This window comes from Gossypium arboreum, chromosome 11 (assembly GCF_025698485.1).
Source record: "Gossypium arboreum isolate Shixiya-1 chromosome 11, ASM2569848v2, whole genome shotgun sequence".
NCBI lineage: Eukaryota > Viridiplantae > Streptophyta > Magnoliopsida > Malvales > Malvaceae > Gossypium > Gossypium arboreum.
This window is the reverse complement of record NC_069080.1, coordinates 869,789-891,736: the sequence shown is the minus strand read 5'-3', so window position 1 is coordinate 891,736 and position 21,948 is coordinate 869,789. Positions and strand designations below refer to the sequence as shown.

The following is a 21,948-nucleotide window of genomic DNA, read 5'->3' as shown; positions in this document are numbered from 1 at the left end:
AACTAACTACTCTTATTTTACTGCTGCCGTTTGATATGGCATGTTCCATGGTTATTAACATATTGGGTAAATTATAGTTAAGGTCACTAAACTATTTGATTATTTAACTTCAAAAAGTTTTAAAATGGTCACTGCATAATTCAAAAGTTTTTATTTTAGTACTGGGTTATTAAAATCGTTACTATATGACATTCTATGTTCGTACTATTTGCACCAATTAAAAGTTCTACTTCCTATTCTCTTTTACAATTTTGTTTTTTTCATGGAATTGCTTTGATCATTATGAGTTTACAAATCAAAATCTAAACAGCTTTCTTCTCTAATCTTCGACACAAACTGTTAGATTGACTTAGATTTAAAGTATATTCTCTTACTTGTCGATGAGTATTGATCCACAATCTTTAAAATGTTACTTGAAGTTCACTAGTTGAAATTTAAAAAAAAAAATTTAACAGTACAATGAATAAGTACTTCCAAATAATTTTGTGACTTAAATGAAAATGTTTAAATAATTCAGTAATATTTTTAACTTTTTAAAATTAAGTGACCAAAATATAAACTTAATAATAATTTAATAATCATGGGTGTAATTTACCATTAACATTAATAGAAAGGGTTGTCGGTAAAGATTTTAGATCAGAGCTGACCTTTTACCTTTTTACCTAAAACAGAAAAAGAACAGAAAAACTTGTAAACATGATATTAATAAAGATACCCAGTCTGTTCTCAAGTTCGTTCAATAGATTACACTTGAAATACTTGAAAACTGAAAACCCTTAGAAAGGGAAAACTAAAAGAAAAAAAATCAGTAAATACCTACTTAAGAACAAAAAAAGCTAGTTATGGCACAGTAATACCATATTAGAGAGGCCAAAAAAAAAAAAATGATTTCAAATATTTTGTACAATGATTTGCCCAAAAGATCCAAACTAGCAGAAAGTCAATGATATGGGGCAAAATTATGTTAGTCATGCCTTCCAGCCATAACCAATATTATAGTCAAGGTCATTGTTAAAAAACCCATTATCCATGAAATCATTAGCTATATCCGGAACTGTATCGTCCTGTGAATGGAGATTCTGAGGCAAATCAGGTTGTCCTCGGTTGAATCTGTTGTCACCACCGGCGGCTAAAGAATTGTCATTTGAAGTGGCTTTGAAACTGTTGCTTTGACTCACTGCAGGCCCTGCAACGCATCCAGACACGGTAGAAGTAGCTGTAGCCAGAGCAGAGGTGTTTCTCCCCGCACTTCCATTCTCATTCTGCCCATTCACGGACTGCTGTTGAACTCCCGTGTTGTTATTAGACATCTCCTGGAGAAGTTGTTGGATCATTTGTTGTTGTAAAGCTGGATTTCCTTGAGATGACTGCATGTGATTCTGTTGGATTAGGTTATTTGCTGTGACGCTTAATGTATGTTGCTGAGCTGGTAACGAGGCAGCAGGCCCTTGGAAACTCGAAGATGGACTCTGGTTAGAGTTATTGAAGGAAGATGAGGCTTCCTGATGAAGTGAGTTAGGGTTTGAATTTATTGAATTTTGCCTAACGAGCAGGTTCTGGTAGTTAGAAAGTGCCAAAGCTGCTTGTGCCGAACCACTTAAAGTTCCTCGACCAGCAGCCATTTGATGGTTGTTGTTTCTCATTGGATTATTGTTTATCCCAGGATTCAATGCAATCAGCTTATTGAGGGTATTCCTGTCAGTTGGCAGACCCCGAACATTTGTCATCTGCTCCATTTCTTGCAGTTTTTGCATTTGGAGTTTGGTCGAAGAGGGATGTCGAGGATAGTTCTTCAAGCCCTCTGCAAATATGGTGTTTACAAAAAACGGGGAATGAGAATAAAAGCTATCCTGTACGACTTACCAATCCAGAGGTCAGAATGGCAAATTGTACGACTTACCAATCGCCCCAGACTTGTTTTCTCGACAAAAATCTATCAGATCTTTCATGCTGTTGACAACCTCAGCAATCTAACAAATAATGCAAAACAAACTATAAAGAAACTAAAAAAAATATTTGTTTACCAGAATATAAATGCACTACGTTAAAACCGTACCTGCAAACACCTCACGTATCTTTTCGAAAAACCTAAGTCATTCAGTGACTGTAATTCCAAACTTTTAACAAGCTGTCGTCCAGCTGTTAGGACCCTGAGAGAAAGCAAAAAATGTACTCGTTATAACCTATGCTATTCTTAAAATATACATACATCCAATTGAAGCTCCTACAACATAAAAAGCTCAAGCTAAAATCAACACTATAATTTGAAGACCCTGCAAAACCACTTTTCTGGGTTGGGTCGCTGTGGCTTAATAGCACCTGAGGAGGGTGAACCATGTAACAAATCAAAAGAACTTCATACTTCCAAGGTTTCTCAAGTGCTCCAATCGAAGAATCAGGATAACATCGTCCACAGGATTTTATAAAAAGAAAAATAATCACATTTATGTGATTAACTCACATATTGCTGTTTGTTTGCAAGTCCTGCTGAGAAACCCCCTCAGCTCCACTTTCAGAAATTGTGCTCTGACATTTTTGTGCCACCTGAACTAACTGGTTTACCTACATAATTTATAATTTTGAGTTTATATCAGGTGTCTTTAAAGAACTTAAACAAAATGGACATATGATCAGGAAAGAGCACAAAGATTTATATAGCAGAAAACATTACATGCAAAAGAAACAGAAGCAGAGTGAGTTTTTGTTTACACAGGCATCATCCATAAGTTAGAGCTAATAAGGCACAAACTTTAGTACCTGAGGTGCAACTAAATGACGAGGAAAAAGTTCTTCATGCCTACGTGCACAAAATTCCCAAGACAATATCTGAAAAACAGAAACAGTTAATAAGCTATTCCCTAGATTGTCGAGAACAGCAGCAAAATGTGAAACAGGTTTTACATTGACCTTTAAGTCCTGAGTGAATATGATACGAAGCTGACCCTCACGAACAACCCGAAGCTGCTCATATACACTCTCCTGAACAGCTCTTCCATACTCCAACATCATTATTCCAGAAGGAAATCTACACTCTCGGGGCATGTCCAAATATAGAAGCTCATCAATTACTCCACTGCCAAATTTGATTTCAGTAAGTCTGGGAAGTACTTCAAAAGTTGCCTCTGTAAACATGAGTAATTAGTTAGTCAAAAATCCAGTATGTGTCTCAGATGCTAAGTTGCAAGGCCATATGTTTTCTAACTAGTCAGACAAAATAAGCGTATCAACAATGGAGTCTACAAGTCCATAGAACGTTAAAAATCACTAGACTTTAGGTGAAGTTGGTTAAATCCATAAGCACGATTCAATAAATGTTCATTTCAAGTCATTGGTACATAATGAAAAGGCATATTCTAGGGCAGTTTTAACTGAAAAAGGAATACCAATTATTCTAAACCCCATAACCCTAAAAGTTCAAGAAATTCCGTTTCCATCTTCAGTCCAATATGTCAATATATGGAGAAGGAAAAAATGATATTCTATAATCATAAAAGTCCTAAGATAAAACCAAAAATCAATGAAAAGAAAGTAATTAGTTTACAGTGGTGTGGTACACATTCACTAACATGCACAATCTATAGAACGCTTGTTTCACGTACCCTAATCCTAAAGCGTACTTTTGCTAAATCAACTAACAAGAATATTCACTCTAAAACAAATGGAATGATGCTCATAAAATCTCTTACCAAACCCCCTTCCAGACTTCGACCCACAAATGTCACACTGCCAAGCATCCTGAAATTTACATGAAAGTAAGAATGTTGCATATTTAGAAGACAAGCATGTAATTCAAGAAGGAAAGTGATGGAGTATTGCTCATCAAAGAATGCATGCAACGTTATCAAATCAGAAAACAACAAAAAATTCAGTAGAAAAGACTAACTTCGAGAGAGAAAAATAAATTTTCTTGTTTTACAAAGTAGAGAGAAATAAGCACAAATACTGACCATAGCTGCTTGAGGGAAAACACCAAGTGCATGACTCCCGACATTATCATACATTGATAAACACCACCTTTTCTTTGCACGTGGAGAATAATATTCTGCAACAAATTTCCTCCAGTATGCAATGGTATTGTCCTACAAAATCAAGTAGATATAACAGGATTCATACAACTTTGCATCTCAGTTATTACTAAGTTGAAAATGAGTTAAGACTGTAACAAGATAATTGTGCATACGAACATAAATCAGATTTCCGCAAACAAGATAATTGAGCATATGAACACTAGTAGATTCGTACACTAGCTAATAATGAGATAACTTGTTGACTGCAACAACAAAATAATTGTGCATATGAACATAAATCAGATTTCCACAAACAAAATGTAACAGAATTGAAACCTTTGAATAAAACCAATTAATATACAAGATACTTTGGCACAAGATGCAGTATATAAAAAACATTAACTCACTGGTGGCCTTTGCCGTTGGTGATATAAGTATTGCATTAGGCGGCGAGCACATACACCACCATCAAAGGGACGTTTCATTCCAGTTATTTGCTGCATCCCCTGTTGCTGCAATTGCTGCCTCAACTGCAATTGCTGCTGCTGTTGTTGTTGTTGCTGCTGCTGTTGCAAGTGTGCTCTCTGCAATGGTGGCAACGACTGCAAAATTTGTTGCTGTTGTCTAAATCTCTGCTGCTGCATCAAAGCTTGTAATTGAGGGTTTCGACCTTGCAACTGCATGGAATCCTGTCTTTGTAGCAGTTGTTGCAACATCTGCTGCTGCAGAATGTCTTCTTGTTTGATATCCAGCCGAGGCTTCTTCTGCACCTGGGATAAATTACCAGGGTCTTGCAAGAAGGGCCCTGGGACTCGTGGACCCAACGGAACAGAAACTTGCCCAGTTTGTGGCTGTGGCCGGGATGCAGCACTTGAGGCCCCTTGTTTCAGCTGCTGACTCTGTTGCATCTGTTGGACACTTGGGTCTTGATGAGAGCCATGATGGCCTACAGAAGACCCATCAACAACTGATGAACCTGACATGGTTATATTGTTGGAAGAAAACGACATGGGCGAAGCTGGCAAGCGCATATATGAATCTGTATTAATGCTAGCACTTCTCTGTAAGTGGGGACCTCCAGAAAATGCCGAATTTGCATCTGTGACCAAAGAACTTGCCCCAACACTAGGTCCAGAGTTTGCCACACTGTTCAACACCACACTATCTGAAACAGGACCCAGATTAGGAACCCCAGTTCCAGGAATAGAATTAGATGAGTTCTCATAAGGTGAGCTCAAGCGAGAGTTAACTACAGCCTGGGACTGCCCATTTCCTTGGAGGAAAATTCCAGAACTTGAGGAAGATTGGGTTAACCCTCCAGCCATCCGAGAAGGTACCATCGGAGGCACCGCCCCCTGGTGACTGGAGTCTAAATAGCTATCCAGAGCCAGAACTTTCTAATAATAACAAAACACACCCTCAACAATTTGTTGCAGATATCTAAAAACAATGTATGATAGAAAAAACAGATAAGAAATATTAGAGTTCAAATTGCATGTGCTTCAACAGTCCAAAGTTACAATTTTTCAAACAGTACCACTCAGATAAATCAATCAGGACTGGAAACACTGAAAAAGAAAACCAAAATGATTCAAAGAATAAATCCCCATAATTTTAACGAAACAAACTTCCTTAACTATCCCCTCGACCATCCCCTCCCCCACACACCCCAAAAAACCCTAATTTTTGGACCCATCTCACTAAAACAAGAATGTATAACTACTAGAACAATAAAATCCTAAAGTTTTTGCATTTTGGAAGTACATAACAGCAATCAAATCGTTCCATTAATCAAAACGAGCTACCAATCAGGTTTCAGTCCTAAATTACTTACATTGAAAATCCCACGGTATAATCAAACTCGAATTAGAAAGATGAACAGTCCCAGTAGAATCAATAGATTAACGATTAATTAAATACTTAATATCAAGATCAAGATATAGCAAGCATGAATCACTTAAAATAAAAACAAATTTTCCAAAAACAAAAACAGTGGGCTTAACTGGTTTTAGAAATCAAAGCAGAATAAGCTACTTTTAAGTAAATAATAATAATAATAAACAAATAAAGAGAGAATCTACTAACCTTAAAATCGCGAGCTACGAGCTGGGAAAAATATATAAATAAAAGGAGTAAATGTTTTTTTTTTTTAAATTTTATAACTTAATTTAGAAACTGAAAAGAAAGTTGGTAAAGAGGGGATTTTTCCAGGACGCTGTTTATATACCTAGCGGGAATGACAGAGAGAAAGTTACCGGCTGCACCTGTAATTTTGCGGTATGTGACCGAATGTGTCGGTTGTCACAAAGGACACGTGTTTCCTCATGATAGCACGACGAAGTCGGTGTTTAGATCGAGCAGTGGCGACGGGAGTTTGATGGTGGCGTGTCATTGTTTCATTCGTTGATTTAAATGCGGCCGATGATAGATACTGAGGATGATGCCATTTTGGGTAAACTCTTTTGAGGTGATGATCAGTTACGGGCTGACGTTGGATAAATGGATTTTCTTTGATCAGAGCTTACGTGAAATTTATCTGATTTCAATAGATTATGATGTGGCGGGCTTTTATTGGTTGTTGAAATCTAGTGTTTTATGAATTGGGAGTATACGATTTTAAGCAGGGGCTTTAAGGTATATTTAGGGTTAAAGATAGGGTAGATTTTGTAGCGCCACGTGTCATGAAGGGTAAATTCTGTGTTTGGTCACTGAATTATGTTTAAATTTCTCTTTTTACCATCCAATTATCAAAAGTTATAATATGCATCCACATTATTTTGTCACTCATCCATTAAATTCCATTTTTTTTATCTTAATGAAATAATGATGTGTCATGTTATCTCAATAGTTAATAACTAATTTGTCCTTTGAATTAGAGTAAAAATGTTAATTTGACATTTTTAGAACTTTTTAAATAATAACTCTAAAAAAATTTAATTTTTTTTATAAATACTGTTATACTTTATTTAGACTTTGACATGTGTTAGCATGACAAGCTACTTGAGAAGTGCTCATAGCCAACCCTTTGATTCCACCAATGCACCTTGATGACTAGTTGTCCTAAATCCCTCAGTCTCATCGTGGGACCCAAACCACTCGCTCTCTCATCAAGGGCTTAAACCACTCGTATCAAAGAATTGCTCACCCACTTGGCAAATATTCTTGACAAGCACTTACTCTTCAAGTGTGAACTGTGACATCCCTAAATTGACCCTAGTCGGAAAGTGGTTTCGGGACCACTAAACCGAGTCGTAATAATAATTAACCATCATAATTGATGCTCATTATATGCATATATGCATGTGTGAAAATTTCATGTTTGGATTTTGTTAATTGTAAGTGAATTTTATCAATTAGGACTTGTGTGAGAAAGCTTAGAAATGTGATAGGCAAATGTTGAAGTGGCCTATTGATGCATGCTAGAAAATGTTGTCCTTGCATGTCAAATTACCCAATTTATTCTCTAGTGGCCGGCCAAGATGGATGTGGATGGGCAAATATATATGTTTAATAGATATTAAATTAAGAAGTGGCATTAATTTAGATAAAATAATATTAGTTTCATAAAGTAAAGAAAACAAAGGTGAAGGAAGACTTACCTACCAGCTTCTCCATTTTGCCGTGAATGAGCAAAGAAAACAAAAAAAAAAAATAATAGTAGTACAAGAGAAATTAGAAGAGGAGTGTTCATCTTCTTCTCCATCTTGCCAAAGCCGAAAACCAAAGGAAGGAATTAGAGAGCTCTTCATTAAGCAAATTCGGCAACCCTTCTTCTAGTTGGAGCTCAAGAGCTCAAAGAATCGAAGTTGGACAAGGGGAAAGAAAAAGTAATTGAATAGCCGTTGAAGACGTGCGACAACATCCGAGGTAAGTCGTTAAGCATATATGTTTGATATTGCTTGAATGATTGGAAAATCTATGCAATTGTGTTTAATGGAATGTTATATATGTATAAATGATATTGTATGTGTATGGAGTGATGACAATTGTTGAATGTAAAAGAAATAGTGAAATGTGTAGAAAGTTTGCTTTCGGCACTAAGTGTGCGGGCAATACGTGTGTATGGTGACGAGATTGGCACTAAGTGTGCGTGCTGGAAATATATGGCACTAAGTGTGCGTGCTGGAAATATATGGCACTATGTGTGCGATTTACTATGGCACTATGTGTGCGATTCGCTATGGCACTATGTGTGCGAACATAATAAGCACTATGTGTGCCACATTCGGTTGTGGAAATAACTTGTACATGAACGAGGTAAGTGATTGAGCTACTAACTAAATATCGAAATTGAGACCTGCGGTGTATGCATAAAATTATCTAGTACGTTGTTGTTCCAACTTGAGGAAACGGATCCAAATCGATTGGGCTGACTTGGCGTTTGATTCGGTTGAAGGTCTTGGCATGAGATCGAACTAAAATTTAAGAAATTGTAGTATAGGTTGTTATGGTTGGAAACATCGATTTTGTATTATTTGTTTATTCACTTATGATTGTTATTGTTGGATGGTAGAGTAGTGCTTACGACTTCTTGAGTTATGTACTCATTTGGTGTGCTTATTTGTTGTTTATTTAGGTTCTTGATCCATTTTATGTTTCGGGACTGTCATCGAAGTCATCACACCGTCTAGTGACTTTTGGTATCTTCTTCTTAGATGGTTTAAGAAAACATTTCGCATGTATAGGCTATTATGTTTTGTTTGAACTTGGTATGTAAAATTTTGAATAGCCATGCGAAAATGGCTTATAAATGTTTTGAGCATAATGTTATAATCATTTGGTATGTATATGCTCATTAAGAGGCATGGAAGTGTTTGGCAATGACCAGCCATTAGAATGGGTCATCATGCTTATATTTTGGACCATATATGAAAAAGGGGTGTTGAATCATAGAAACTATGTGTTAGAGAAAGTCTATCCTAGAAAATGATGCTGGCAGCAACAGTGACGTGGATGTGAAAAATCACTAAAAATAGTAGGAATAGAATTAAATAGTGAATAAATTATGTAAATGAACCTTGATGAATCTATTTTCATATGGAGGAAACGAAACAGTTATATGAGTTGTATGTTAAGAGATATTTGGGTTTTAGTGAAACGGGGCCAGAACGGTTTCTGGATTCCCTATTCCGACTTTGAAAATTCATTATAAATTAACCAGAAATAATTAGGAGTCATACCATATATGTATAAATTCCTCTTTGAGTCTAGTTTCTATAGAAACAAACGGCACCAGTATTGAAGCTCTTCATAGGGAGTTATTTGAGTTGTAACGCATGAAGGTCAGTGTAGTCATCCCCTGTAATATGGGAGACTTTAACTAATAAACTGTACTAATTGGCTCGACCAAAAATTCTAGAAAAAAATCTGTAGACGGAAATATGAGTCTAGTTTGAGAAAAAAATTACGAAACTGATTTTCGAGTTCTAAAACTCAAGTTATGATTTTTGAAGCGACTAGTACACAGATTGGCAGCTTGTCTGGAACTTTTCAATAAGTGGTTTGAAGTCTGTTAACACCTCGTGTTCGACTCCGGCGACGGTCTCGGTTCGGGGTGTTACATGAACACTCCTCACGTGTGAACAGACCTTTAATGACCATTAGGCTTCACTTGAGTGTAACAACCTCGTACTGTCATAATCGAATGAGGACCACAATGCACATCTTGCACGTACTCTCTAATGATAACTTCTTTACAGTAGCCTACTATGTTACACTAGCAGATAAGATAACCTCCACTATAAAAATCCTCCCAAATAATAGAAAAAAAAATTAACCTTTCAAGCAACCTTTAAGTACCATTTCTCCTTGTTCCTTCCTCCTTCCTCAATTCTCAATCATCTTCTTGTCTCTTTCCTGCTCTTCACCTTACTAGGTGAACCAACCTCCTTAATATCACCCTTCATCCTCTTTATTATACATTCTATCAACAAATGTCATACCATTAAAAATTTAAATGAACTTAATGTTGAATGTGTTGTGTAATTTTTTAAACAAAGCTCGTATAAGATGTGACTTATGTAACATTCCGAAATAAGGCCTAAACGGAACAGTGGTTGCGAAACCACAAATTAACGGTAAAAAAAAATATTTTATTATTATTTTGAGGTTCATGGTATGATTACATGATTGTGCGAAAATTTCGTGATAAAATTCTATGCATAAAGTGCTTAAATTGAGGTTAGGGACTAAATCGAATAATTTGCAAAACTTGCATTCTAGAAGTTTTAGTATGAAATTATTTTGGAATATTAATTAGGAGATCTTAAATGGTAATTTGACCAATTTTAAGTTCATGGACAAAATTAGGACATGGAAGGAATTTTTGAAAGTTTAGTAAGGAGGGCATTTTGGTCATTTGGTTATTAACATTAATAAAAGGTAAAAAGATGATAAAATTGTATCATCTTCTTCAAGTTACCAGCAGAACCTTACCTCTCTCCATAGCTGGGGTTTCTTCAACTTTCAAGCTTCATAGTAAGTGATTCCAAGCCCGCTTTTAATGATCTTTACGTTTTGAAGTCCCAGAGCTCGATAAAGCTTATGCTAGCAATAATTTAAGTTAGGAATCAAATTTGGAAAAATACCCATAGGTGAAATTTGTGTATTTTGATGTTTTATGATGGAATATGAGGTTTTAAATTATGTTAGACAACTTGTGCTACTTGGTTTTAAGTGAAAACGAGTAAAAGGCTTAATCGGTAAAAATACCTAATAGTCATAAGTACATGTTAGTGTGTGAATTTGATGTTGCCATAGAAGGAAAAATGATCAGCATGTCATAAAACATAAGAAAATAGGATGAAGTTTAATTTACGAGCCTTGGGGCAAAAGTGCAAATATGTGAAAGTTTAGGGCAAAATGTAATTTTTCCAAAGTTTGAGTAAAGGGTTGTTTTGATAAATGTTGATATTAAATAAGCTAAATTTGCTATTATAGATCAAGAAGAGCGAAATTCAAGAGTAGATCGGGAAAAGAAAAAGTAAAGGACTAAATTGTAAAGTTTAGTCACATTTTGTATCGAGGTAAGTTTACAGTAAATAAATGCAATATTCTTTTATTTTACATTATTATTGTCAATTTCAGCATTTATATATTTATGTTATGAAAATATTTAAAGTCGAATTTAAGATGAAGTGATGATTTAAAAGTGTTAGAAAGCCCGGTTGAACCCTAGGAATGTTAGGATAGTAGGGTTGACAGACGAACGAAATGAGCCATGTAAGTCCATATTAGAAATATGGCTTTGGAGACAGGATTGAGCCATGTAAGTCCATATTATATATGGCATTGGAGACAGAATAATTCATGTAAGTCCATGTCAAAGACATGGCATTGGCGGATATTGATAGACAGAACGACCTAGTATCCTTAGTATTCCGAGTGGTTCAACGGGTCAGGATACGAGTTAAATTACAGTGAATTAACAGCAAAGGAAAAGTAGATTATACTTATGAAAAGGAAAGGTCGGGTAAGAAAGAAGGTAAGGGAATAAAGAAGAAGATAGAAATTGAGAAGTAAAGAAATTTATGATGTTAGATGATATTATGCATAATTATCCATTATGTTGAATGTTGTGATTTATTTGCTTGTAAGCTTACTAAGCCTAGTGCTTAATCTCTTTATTTTCTTATTCTTATAGTACTTATCTAGCCACTCGGGATCGAAGGAAACGCCGGAGGCCGATCACACTATCAAAGAAATAACTCGGTATAATTAGACGTTTTGTTTTGTGTATGGCATGTATAGAAACTTAGCCACTTTTGGTATAATATGAACAATGAATGATGTGTAAATACTTGCTAGTGATTAGCTAATAAAATGGCCGATGATATGCATGTTTATTAATATGTATGATTGAATGGTGATTATCACATGAAAATTATGAAAATGTGAAAGTAACCTAAAAATAGATTCAAGTAACAGCAATGACGTAACTTTGAAAAATCACTAAAAATTGTATAAACATATTTTGAAGATGAATAATATATGAAATTAAAGCTTATTATGTCTATTTTCTTATGGAATAAGAAAAATAGGTAAAGGTATTATATTTCATGATATATCTGAGTTTTAGTGAAACAGGGTCAGAGTGATTTCTGGAACCCCTGTTTCAACTTTGGAAATTCACCATAAATTGTACAAAACTAATTAGAAGGTATACTTTATATGGTTATAATCCTTGTTGAGTCTAGTTTTAAGAGAAATAAACGGCTTAGTGATATGAATTTTGTACAGGAAGAAACATGGTTCGTAGTAACAAGAGGTTAGTGCAGTCGAGTTTTGAAACAGGGGAAACTTTAACTAATAAACTGTACTAATTGGCCAAGTAAAAAATCTATGAAAAAAATTAGTAGATAGATATATGAGTCTAGTTTCAGGAAAAATTTACGGATCTTAATTTCGAGTTTCGGAACTCAAGATATGAATTTTTAGGCGACTACGACGCAGAATGGCAGCACATTTCGAAATGCTTAAATAAACAATTTAAAACTATTTAAGTGATAGATTAAATTTAGTAATGCCTCGTGCTCGATTCTGACAACAGTCTCGGGTAAGGAGTGTTACAACTTATGTGATGATTATATATGAATAACTTCAAATTGCACTCTTTTGGTACTACTTTAGATCAAATTTTGGTACTAGTTTATAAGTTACAATTTTTTCTTTAAAACAATAAAATGTAAATAATCACATTGCTTCTTTTAAATGGTTAAATTTAAAATACCAGACACAAAGATCATTGAAAGAGATTTGGTAAAGGAATATCATGTGAATATCCACGTTGCTCTTAACAAATAAATAAGGGTAAATTATGGTAGATATTATTTAATTATGATTTTTTTATCATTTAATTATAAAAATTATAAAATATTTCAACTGTTAGTAAATTTATGTTTTAGTCACGTATTTAAAAAAGTTACAAAATAGTTAATTATTTAATTTTATCTTTTGAATTATCGACTGGCTAACGTAAAAAGAGAAACACCTAAAAACCCAAAATAATTAGATGACTAGAAAAAGACAAAATTGAATAGTTGAGTAACAAAAAAATACTAATTATTGGATTACCATTTTGTAATTTTTCATAGTTGAGTGAATATTAGTGTAATGACGCAATAAATAAACATAGGTTTAAATACGAAATGAATCTTCAAACTATATCAAATTTCTCACTTAAATACTTAAAAGTTTTTGGTCAAAACTGTTAATTTTGTCTTATTTTATCCCAAATCACAACATCAACCAATAAAAATTTAGATGTGGAACATTTTTATTAGATGTAATACACCTTTTTTAACAAAAAGTGACGAAATTGATAATTTAAATACTACATTTAATGAAAAAAACTTTAAACACCCAAATAAAATGGTAAATATATCTTAATAATAATTTTTTCTTAAAATTTATAATTTAAATTCGATTAAAAAGCCTTCTCGCTTCGTCCATATTATCAACTTGGTATTGAATTTGATCTGAATCAGAATTTGTACAAGTTAAATCGTGAGTTAATTTAAATTTATTTAAAATTGAGTTTAAATAGAATATTAAAAATATATTTTATCAATATGAAATATTTTTAATATAAAATCGTGGGTCAATCAAAGCCTACCTAATTGGGATTTAGATAAGAAGCAAAGAAAATTTTCAATTGCGCCAAACTGAAGCAGAGATTTGTCAAATCGTTGATACGAAAAGAGGGTGCAATCGCATGACTTGGAACAAGAATAAGGTCTGTGCTGCTTGTGACTTGTGAGCCATGGCATTGACCAAGCCCCACTACCCCTTCTCTGTGCCGTCTAATTGCCTCTTTGATTTGAAAGCCTACTGTGCAATGTCCCATTTTCCATGGCCCTCACTGATTGTTTTATTGTAAAACTACGAGAAGTGGTTTAGTCAGTATGTAGATTACATTTTATCTCTTTAATTAAGTTAATTTTATATGATAGCTTAAATAGTAAATTGACTATTTCTATTTAAAATTTTATTTATTTTTATTATTAAAAATTGATTTAGTTGATGAAATAATTAAAAATTACACTTTGTGCTTACATATAAAGAGCAAATTTTAACAGTAAAAATGAATGAAATTTTTAATTAGAAGGACTAGTTTACTCATTTGTCTAATATATAAAGATCAATTTACCCATTTTTGAATAAAGGGGCAAATTGTAATTTAAATCCTAGTATAAGAGCTTTCATGATACTTTTACCGTGATTTTTTTAATCGATAAAAATTAACATTAATAGTTAATTTAGATTTGAGTATTCATATTTGAATTTCATCAAACATAATTGTTATGTATTAGTCTCTAGTTCTATAATGGAGAATAATCATAGGTGGATTATATTGTATCGGTATTTATAAAAAAAAATTTATATATATTATTGATGAAAAATTGGACCAATAAGATAGCTGGATTGATTCAATCAAAATGGGTAATCCGTCCAGTTTGGTGCATTCTCAACTAATAAATCAGTATGCGTCAATCAATAAATAGATGGGATTTTATTGATACATTAAAAAATCGGAATTAACATTATAAAAATACTGCTTTTTCCATTAAATTTGTTTTATAAGCAATAAAATGTGGTTTCTAATATTTTATTAATATACTAAATATTATACCATTAAATTAAGAATAATTATTTCATACATATATTCGTGAAACTTCAAAATGATTAATAATGTGACAAATATTTTTTATTTATATATTAAATTATTATTTTACTGTATTAATAGGATATTTGTCGCGCTTAAATGTGAGTTTAAAACTTCTACCAACTGTCTATAGGATAATTGTTATTAAACCAAATATATATATATATATATATATATTATTTTTCATACTATTGGCTTAATATTATAAACGTTAGGTCACATAATTAGAGATACCGATATATCAATTCTATTATTCTATAGATCTCTTTTATCATTTAATTATTTAGTGGTTAGATATTCACTTTCCAAATTAAATAAATTGTTAAATTAATAGATAATATAGAGACCTCCTACCACCCAATTTTATTTTTTATTTTGGATTATTTGAAAAGTAATAAAATTAATGAAAATTACGATTATTGAACATGTGAAATTTGTGTTTTGCTTTCTTTTAAAAACAAAAACTAAATAAAAAGCCTATGAATTCTTACTATTACTTTAAATTTAAGAGTTTTTATTTATATTTTAAATATTAATATTTACTGTTTTTATTTTAAATTTAATCTTTCTCAATTAATTATTGGTGTAATGGTTGCTTTTAAGTATTTGATGACATTTGGTAAATTATTAAAAATTAAATAAACTAAAATTTAATATTTTTATTGAGTTAATTTATTAAACATATTTAATAATTCACAATAATAAAAATAAATGAGATTTTTTCAATGAAAGAGTGTGAAAATGACAAATAGATAAAGAAGCTACCTACTTTTTAATATAGAACTTTTCAATTCTTTTTTTTTTATTTCTTTTAACATTATCTTTTAAATATTTTACCTTTAAAATTCTAAAATTGTATTTATCAAACAATCTAATCATATTATATACAGGGCAAAGCCAGAAATTTTTTAAGGGAGCCGGATGAAATTTTAATTTTTATAGTTTATATTTTTATAATTTGTAAAGGATTAAATTATATTTTTATAATTTTAAGGGCCAAAGTATAATTTTACATTTATTACTTTAAAATTTTAAAAATTCTAAAGACCTAAAATATAATTTTAAATTTTAGGGGTTGAGGCTCATGCTAGCCCCGACTTCTACCGATTATATAATAACAAATATATTTTACAATTTAAATTTAGTAATATCAAATATTCAAATTTAAATCTAGACAACTCTTAAAAAGACACAATATTCGAACTAGATTTAACTGTTTCATACAATTATTTAATTTTTTATAATTTGATATTGTTTCATAGACATGTAAAATTGTGAAAATAAATACCTTTCCTTTAAAAACAAGACATTTTCCCGTTCAAAAAAAAAAAAAGAAAAGACACTGGTATCGTAAGGAACCAAATCCGAAACATACTATATACGTATACTATTTAACGACAATATTTAAATGATTGCAATGTCGGATTACAAGACATGCGCCATGTCCACTGTTCGACCATTGCTAAAGATCAACGGCTATGATGCTCTTATAAATCTATCAATGATCATCATGACGATTATACATTCTCACCAGATGTACGTTTTTCAATGGCAAGTATATACCAAATGTCTATCTCCCACCAAGATATAATAATTGGGGTTTCTCTCTCTCTCTCTCTCTCTCTTTAGTAATTGTATTTTAGAATGATATATTTACATAAATACTAATTTTTAATTAAGTGGCATTATCTAATTTATTTATTTAATATAAATTTTTTAAAAAAATGTTGTGACATCTTAATGCATCGGAAATTGGATTGGAGTAAAAATAGAATTACAATTTTCTCTTGCCACATGGACAAAAAAGACTCAAAAAAAAAATGTTGGGAACAAATGCTTAGTTCATCCCCATTACCCCGAATTTTTAATGTCATTTGGTCGGTTTCCTGTCCCCCTATAAAGTATGGCCCAATAAACTATCTATTATTTCGAAAAAAAAAACTCCATGTGTTTATGCTAATAAAATATAAGCATCTTTCATATATATATATATATATATAGCAATGAAAATTTTAGTTTTACGAAAGAAAATTATAACATGTATTTTTTTAAATGCATCCAAGGGCACTTAACGTTTTGTTAATTAACTTATAAAACATAAAAATTAGTAAATTTAATTACTTAAAAATAAATTTTACATCTATGCATTGTTTTTAATATGCCATGCATGCATTATTCAATATGAATATAATGAGATATACAACTTAAAATGTATATGACATATCATAGCCGCATATTTATGTTTTACATAAAATAAAATAAAATATATAAATATGATACAAATATATGTAAAAAGGGATAAAAGAAAAGAAGGGTAATAAATTTTTTAATTCGAACTCTAATTTTTTTTTTGTGAATTTTAATTGGTTGTTGGATTTTAAAGTTTGAATTTGAGTTTTTAATAAAAATATAACATATTTTACTATTACATGTGTTATGCAGTGATAATAATTTATAATTTATATCTTATTATATAATAATTCGACTTAAAATCCAAGGCGAGGTTTGACCCAGGGACCCGAGGATGGGATCCTCCTCATGCCTCTATTTAGGGACCTTCTTCCCACTTTTTCCAGGGCTCTTCCGATCTTTCTATTTCTGTTGATAAATTGTATCTAATAATCTGAGATGTTTTTTTACTTCAACAAGGAATTGCCAAATCTGGTTACGACCAACAACTATCAAACTGGTTTTGGATTTGGTAGTGTTTTTCTCTTGCGGATTAAGCCAAGTGAGTTTTGGTGAAATTTTGTCCAATTCATTGACAAGGCAACCCCCCCTAAGAAACGCTACGTTAAAGTTTCTTCCCTTTTTTTTTTTTTTTTGGTTAAACAGCACCAAATGAACTGCTTTTAAATAATGCTCCACATTTTAATTTAATTTAAATTTTAAAATAATGTAATTAAATTATCAAAATATTAACATCATTAATTAAATTGTAAATATATTTTAACCTATAATATAAACAAATTAGATATAACATGTTAAAAAAAAATGACCTCCTTAAATTTATAGACACTATTTATATATATGTGTTTAAAATTTTAATCAACATCAAAGTGAATTTGGAAAATATTTTAGGACACCTATATTATGTTTATATTCGTAATACTTTGTTATTTTTTATTAGTAATTTAGTTGTTTTTTCGTTGACATTATTGGATCTGGCAGTAATTAGTATAATTATTACTCATAGTAAATCTAGTGAGTGCCACACGTGTAGGAAGTTACCTGCAAAACGGACAAGCATGTGGCTGTCTTTCTCCGTGAATCGTCGCCTAAATGACACGTGTCTAACATCCTATCCTACATAATTATCAGTTCAATGATTGGATTTATCACGAATTCACCGATATATCCCTCAACTCATATGTGTCCATTCATCAGCATTTAAGCCCGTACTTATATTAGTAAACCGTGTCGCACTAGAGTATTACGTCCCAAAGAGGCAATAGAGTTCGGTGAACATTTTTTAACGCAGTTAAGCGGTGGATTAGTACTTTTATTATTTTATGAATTTTTAATTATATTATAAATTTTTACAAATAAAAAAATCTATTAACATATATTTTTTATTTTATGTTGCTAAAAGTAAGAAGATGAGAAAAGGTCCTTATAAATTTATAATTATAAATGTATCCTCATAAATTAGATAATCGTTTTAATATTAATTTAAAATTTTGAGAAGTAAAATAATTTTAAATTTTAATGAAGAATATTACTACATATTTAATAAATTTTTTTAAATTTAAGATCATCAGTTAAACAGTTTGCCAAAACGTTAAATTTATCTAATGTCACACATTTATTATTATTATTTTTACACAAATTTATAATTGTTTGATTTAATTATATTAAGTCCATATATTTGTACAAGTAATGTATGTTGAATAAATAAAATCTTTTTTATTTATTTAAAATAATATTTATTAAATATAGATCAAAAATTTTATTCCAATGATATAATATAAATATGAAACCTATTTTAGAATTAGATAAACTATAATTAAGGTTACTAAATTATTAGTAAATTTATGTTTGATTACTTAACTTTAAAAAGTTACAAAATGGTCATTGAATTTTTTAAAAGTTTTCATTTAAGTTACTGTATTATTAAAATTGTTGTTGTATAGCATTCTCAGTTCACATCACTTATACCAATCAAAAGCTCTACTCCTTTTTTCTTTTACAGTTTAGTGTTTTTTAAAAAAAAAAACTTTGAAAGTTTAAATTTAAAAACCAAAATCAAAAAAACTTTATTCTCGATATCCGACATTGGTCATCGATCGATTTAGATATAAAATATGTTATTCTACTTGTTAATAAATATCAATCTATTCTACCATTTGTCAAAATAATTATTTGGAGCTTGCTAATTAAACTTAAAAAATTTAATAATCTAATGACTTAAATAAAAACTATAGAATAATTCAATAATAATTTTATAAAACTTTTTAAATTTTGAGTGCTCAAAACATAAACTTAGTGATAGTTTAATAATATAATTTACCCATTCAAAGTTTTACATATATAGAAATATGTAAAAATGTAAGTATTAATATAATCATATCTCTCTATATATAGTTTCTTAAGTTAGAAAAACACAACTACTACATGGTTAGCTGTCCACTGGTTTTTTTTTTTCATCCTTTTTTCCTTTTATTCCACCAGTTTTCCCCAGATTTTATTTTCTCTTAGCTTATATTTTTCTTCCCCCACCGTTTTGACATTTGAAAATTTTCCGGGACTTTATTTCCTTTGACGAAAGTCCCAGATTCTTAAAACACATTTCTCTTGGTAGAGATCTGGGGTTAAGGTTTTTTCTCTGTTTTAGTCAACGATCTGGGGAGTTCAGTTTGGTCTGGTTTTTTCTTACAGCTAAAGAATCAAAGGATTCTTTTTATTTTCTTGCCTTTGGTAAGACACCATTGGAGAGAGAGTGAAAAACAACAACAACACGAAGACGAAGACGACGAGTTTCAGTTCAGTTTCTTTTTATATTCCTTAAAGCTTTTATCTTTGTATATAATACACGCGTGAACCTAGGAATTTTACTCGTGCAATGCTGCGAGCAGACTCAGTGAGTCTTACGCTTTGTCTGAAAAATGCGTTTCTCCATGATTTCTGAAACACAGGTCGTTCATTTTCAATCTATATAGAGATATAAAACCTTACCCTCCATACATATTTTTTTCTTCGTTTCTTTTTTCTTTTTTTTTTTTGTTGTTGTTGTTGTTGTATAGTATAAAAAAATGATGAGAATGAAGACTAAACCGACGGCAGCAACCTTTAACGGCGGATGTGAACCGGTTGCACGTGAATGGGAACTTAGACCCGGAGGTATGTTAGTACAAAAACGACACCCAGATTCCGATCAAATCACGATCCCACCGGCGCCGACTATTAGAGTTAAAGTCAAATACGGCTCTATTTACCATCAAATCAACATCAATTCTCAAGCTACATTCGGTAAAAGAAAATCGCACTTCTTTTTCATCATAAAAAATGGTTTTTTATTAATTACAGTGAATTAATTATAAAAAACACTTTCTTTCTTTTTTTTGGTTTTTTTGCAGGGGAATTAAAGAAAATGTTAACGGGACCAACGGGATTACACCATAAAGATCAAAAGCTAATATACAAAGATAAAGAGAGGGATTCGAATGTGTTTTTGGATATGGTGGGTGTTAAAGATAAATCGAAAATGGTTTTAATGGAAGACCCAATTAGTCAAGAAAAGAGATTAATGGAGATGAGGAAAAATGCTAAAATGGAGAAAGCTTCTAAATCCATATCTGAAATTAGCTTTGAAGTTGATAGGCTTGCTGGCCAGGTAATTTTCTTTTTGGGAGATTATGTTGTGTGTGTGTGTGTGTGTGTGTTTTTTTTGTGGGTTTTGATTTATGGTGGAAATTATTTTGTAGGTTTCAGCATATGAATCGATTATTTCAAAAGGTGGGAAAGTAAATGAGAAAGATGTGGTTAATTTGATTGAGCTGTTGATGAACCAGTTGCTTAAATTAGATGGGATTATGGCTGATGGTGATGTTAAATTGCAGAGGAAAATGCAGGTAAATTATAAAAAAAAGATATCCCAATCTCTTTTTCTTTTTTATTTTTATAAAACCCCTCGACTTTGCCGATTAGGCATCGGCTTGTTGGTTAGGCGAAAACTTTTTTAGGTTTTTATGTATTTAGTTTCGAGTTTTACTATACATAATTATGTTACGTATTTTATGTTAATTTATTTTAGGCAAAAATATTTTGTATTTTATGTTAGATTTTATTTTATTTTTAACTCAAAAATAAAAAATTAATTTTATATATTAGATCGAATAATAAACTAGTCTTTTCTATTAAAATTTATCAATTTTACTATTAAAATTAATGTGATGCGCATACTTCATGTAACAATTTTAAATAGTAGAAATGAAAAACATTTAATAAAAAGACTAATTTATTCATTGATCTAACGTATTTAGATTAATTTATCTATTTTTTAATAGATGAGACAAAATACGATCTTACTTTTAATATAAAAACTTCCATTATACTTTTACCTTTTCATTTTACATTTCAATTGATTTGACATAAATTTATACTTACGAATGTATTGAATTACTTTTTTTTTTCTTAAAAGAAAAAACCTAAAAACTTACAACCCAAAATCATTGGATATGTTGATGAAGGTGAGAAGGGTTCAAAAATATGTTGAAACATTGGATATGTTGAAGATTAAAAACTCTATGCCTGACAACAATGGAGGAGGTGAAATGGAAATGCAATCTCAACACAAGCATACCAACGGGCAAAGAGTAGCCCAAATCCAAGAACGCTACTATAATCAGCAACAGCAACAATCGTCGGCAGCGGATGGGGTGGTAGTGACGACAAAATGGGAGACATTTGATTCATTCCCAGCATTAGTGCCTGTCCCCTCGACATCTACATCAACTGCCAATAATTCAATCTCTCCGCCGAAGTTCCCTTGGGAATTCTTTGACTAAAGCAAATGCCATTTTTATTGTTTGTGTGTGTGTGTGGATGTGCTTTAGTGTTTGCCATGTGATCTTATTGTTTTCTTCTTCATTCTTTTACGTAGTTAGATTTTGTTGGACAAAGCCCCCTTATGCTTTGAACATATCATTTTATTAGTCTGAATGGGGAAATAAATACGGGGGCTTCCACTATAGTTAAATTCTACATTTTTATTATTCTTGTCCGTTGCAATTTGTATTCTCCTAAATTTAATGGTCGTAAACAACTATATATGTTTTT

General features: G+C 31.4%; 2 protein-coding genes across 4 annotated transcripts; one reads left to right on the top strand and one right to left on the bottom strand.

The window, feature by feature from the left end:
- Positions 1 to 702: 702 nt before the first annotated feature.
- LOC108457333 (probable transcriptional regulator SLK2) lies at positions 703 to 6,495 on the bottom strand. 3 transcript variants are annotated; one of them, XM_017756337.2, is made up of 10 exons: positions 6,093 to 6,495; positions 4,415 to 5,447; positions 3,948 to 4,079; positions 3,687 to 3,735; positions 2,908 to 3,122; positions 2,758 to 2,826; positions 2,462 to 2,562; positions 2,057 to 2,150; positions 1,901 to 1,970; positions 703 to 1,801 (listed from the first exon to the last, which is right to left on the bottom strand). In XM_017756337.2, exons 2-10 carry the CDS (start codon positions 5,345 to 5,347, stop codon positions 969 to 971), a joined length of 2,496 nt encoding a protein of 831 aa, XP_017611826.1. In that variant the 5' UTR covers positions 5,348 to 5,447; positions 6,093 to 6,495; the 3' UTR covers positions 703 to 968. The 3 variants fall into 3 exon arrangements, with proteins under 3 accessions (XP_017611826.1, XP_017611828.1, XP_017611829.1); XM_017756339.2 differs by having other exon boundaries at positions 4,415 to 5,404; XM_017756340.2 differs by having other exon boundaries at positions 4,415 to 5,172; positions 6,093 to 6,494.
- A 12,765-nt stretch (positions 6,496 to 19,260) lies between these two features.
- On the top strand, positions 19,261 to 21,948 carry LOC108454777 (BAG family molecular chaperone regulator 1). The gene is made up of 4 exons (XM_017753346.2): positions 19,261 to 20,139; positions 20,247 to 20,503; positions 20,595 to 20,741; positions 21,360 to 21,948. Exons 1-4 carry the CDS (start codon positions 19,923 to 19,925, stop codon positions 21,675 to 21,677), a joined length of 939 nt encoding a protein of 312 aa, XP_017608835.1. The 5' UTR covers positions 19,261 to 19,922; the 3' UTR covers positions 21,678 to 21,948.

Bases quoted from the DNA above. Each gene is read 5' to 3' on its own strand.
- LOC108457333 (XM_017756337.2), bottom strand. From the start codon at position 5,347: ATGGTACCTTCTCGGATGGCTGGAGGGTTAACCCAATCTTCCTCAAGT. The intron at 4,080-4,414 runs GTGAGTTAATGT...TTGATTTTGTAG, and splicing joins ACCAACGGCAAAGGCCACCA to GACAATACCATTGCATACTG. The intron at 1,802-1,900 runs GTAAGTCGTACA...CCATATTTGCAG, and splicing joins AAACAAGTCTGGGGCGATTG to AGGGCTTGAAGAACTATCCT.
- LOC108454777 (XM_017753346.2), top strand. From the start codon at position 19,923: ATGATGAGAATGAAGACTAAACCGACGGCAGCAACCTTTAACGGCGGA. The intron at 20,140-20,246 runs GTAAAAGAAAAT...GTTTTTTTGCAG, and splicing joins CAATTCTCAAGCTACATTCG to GGGAATTAAAGAAAATGTTA. The intron at 20,504-20,594 runs GTAATTTTCTTT...ATTATTTTGTAG, and splicing joins TTGATAGGCTTGCTGGCCAG to GTTTCAGCATATGAATCGAT.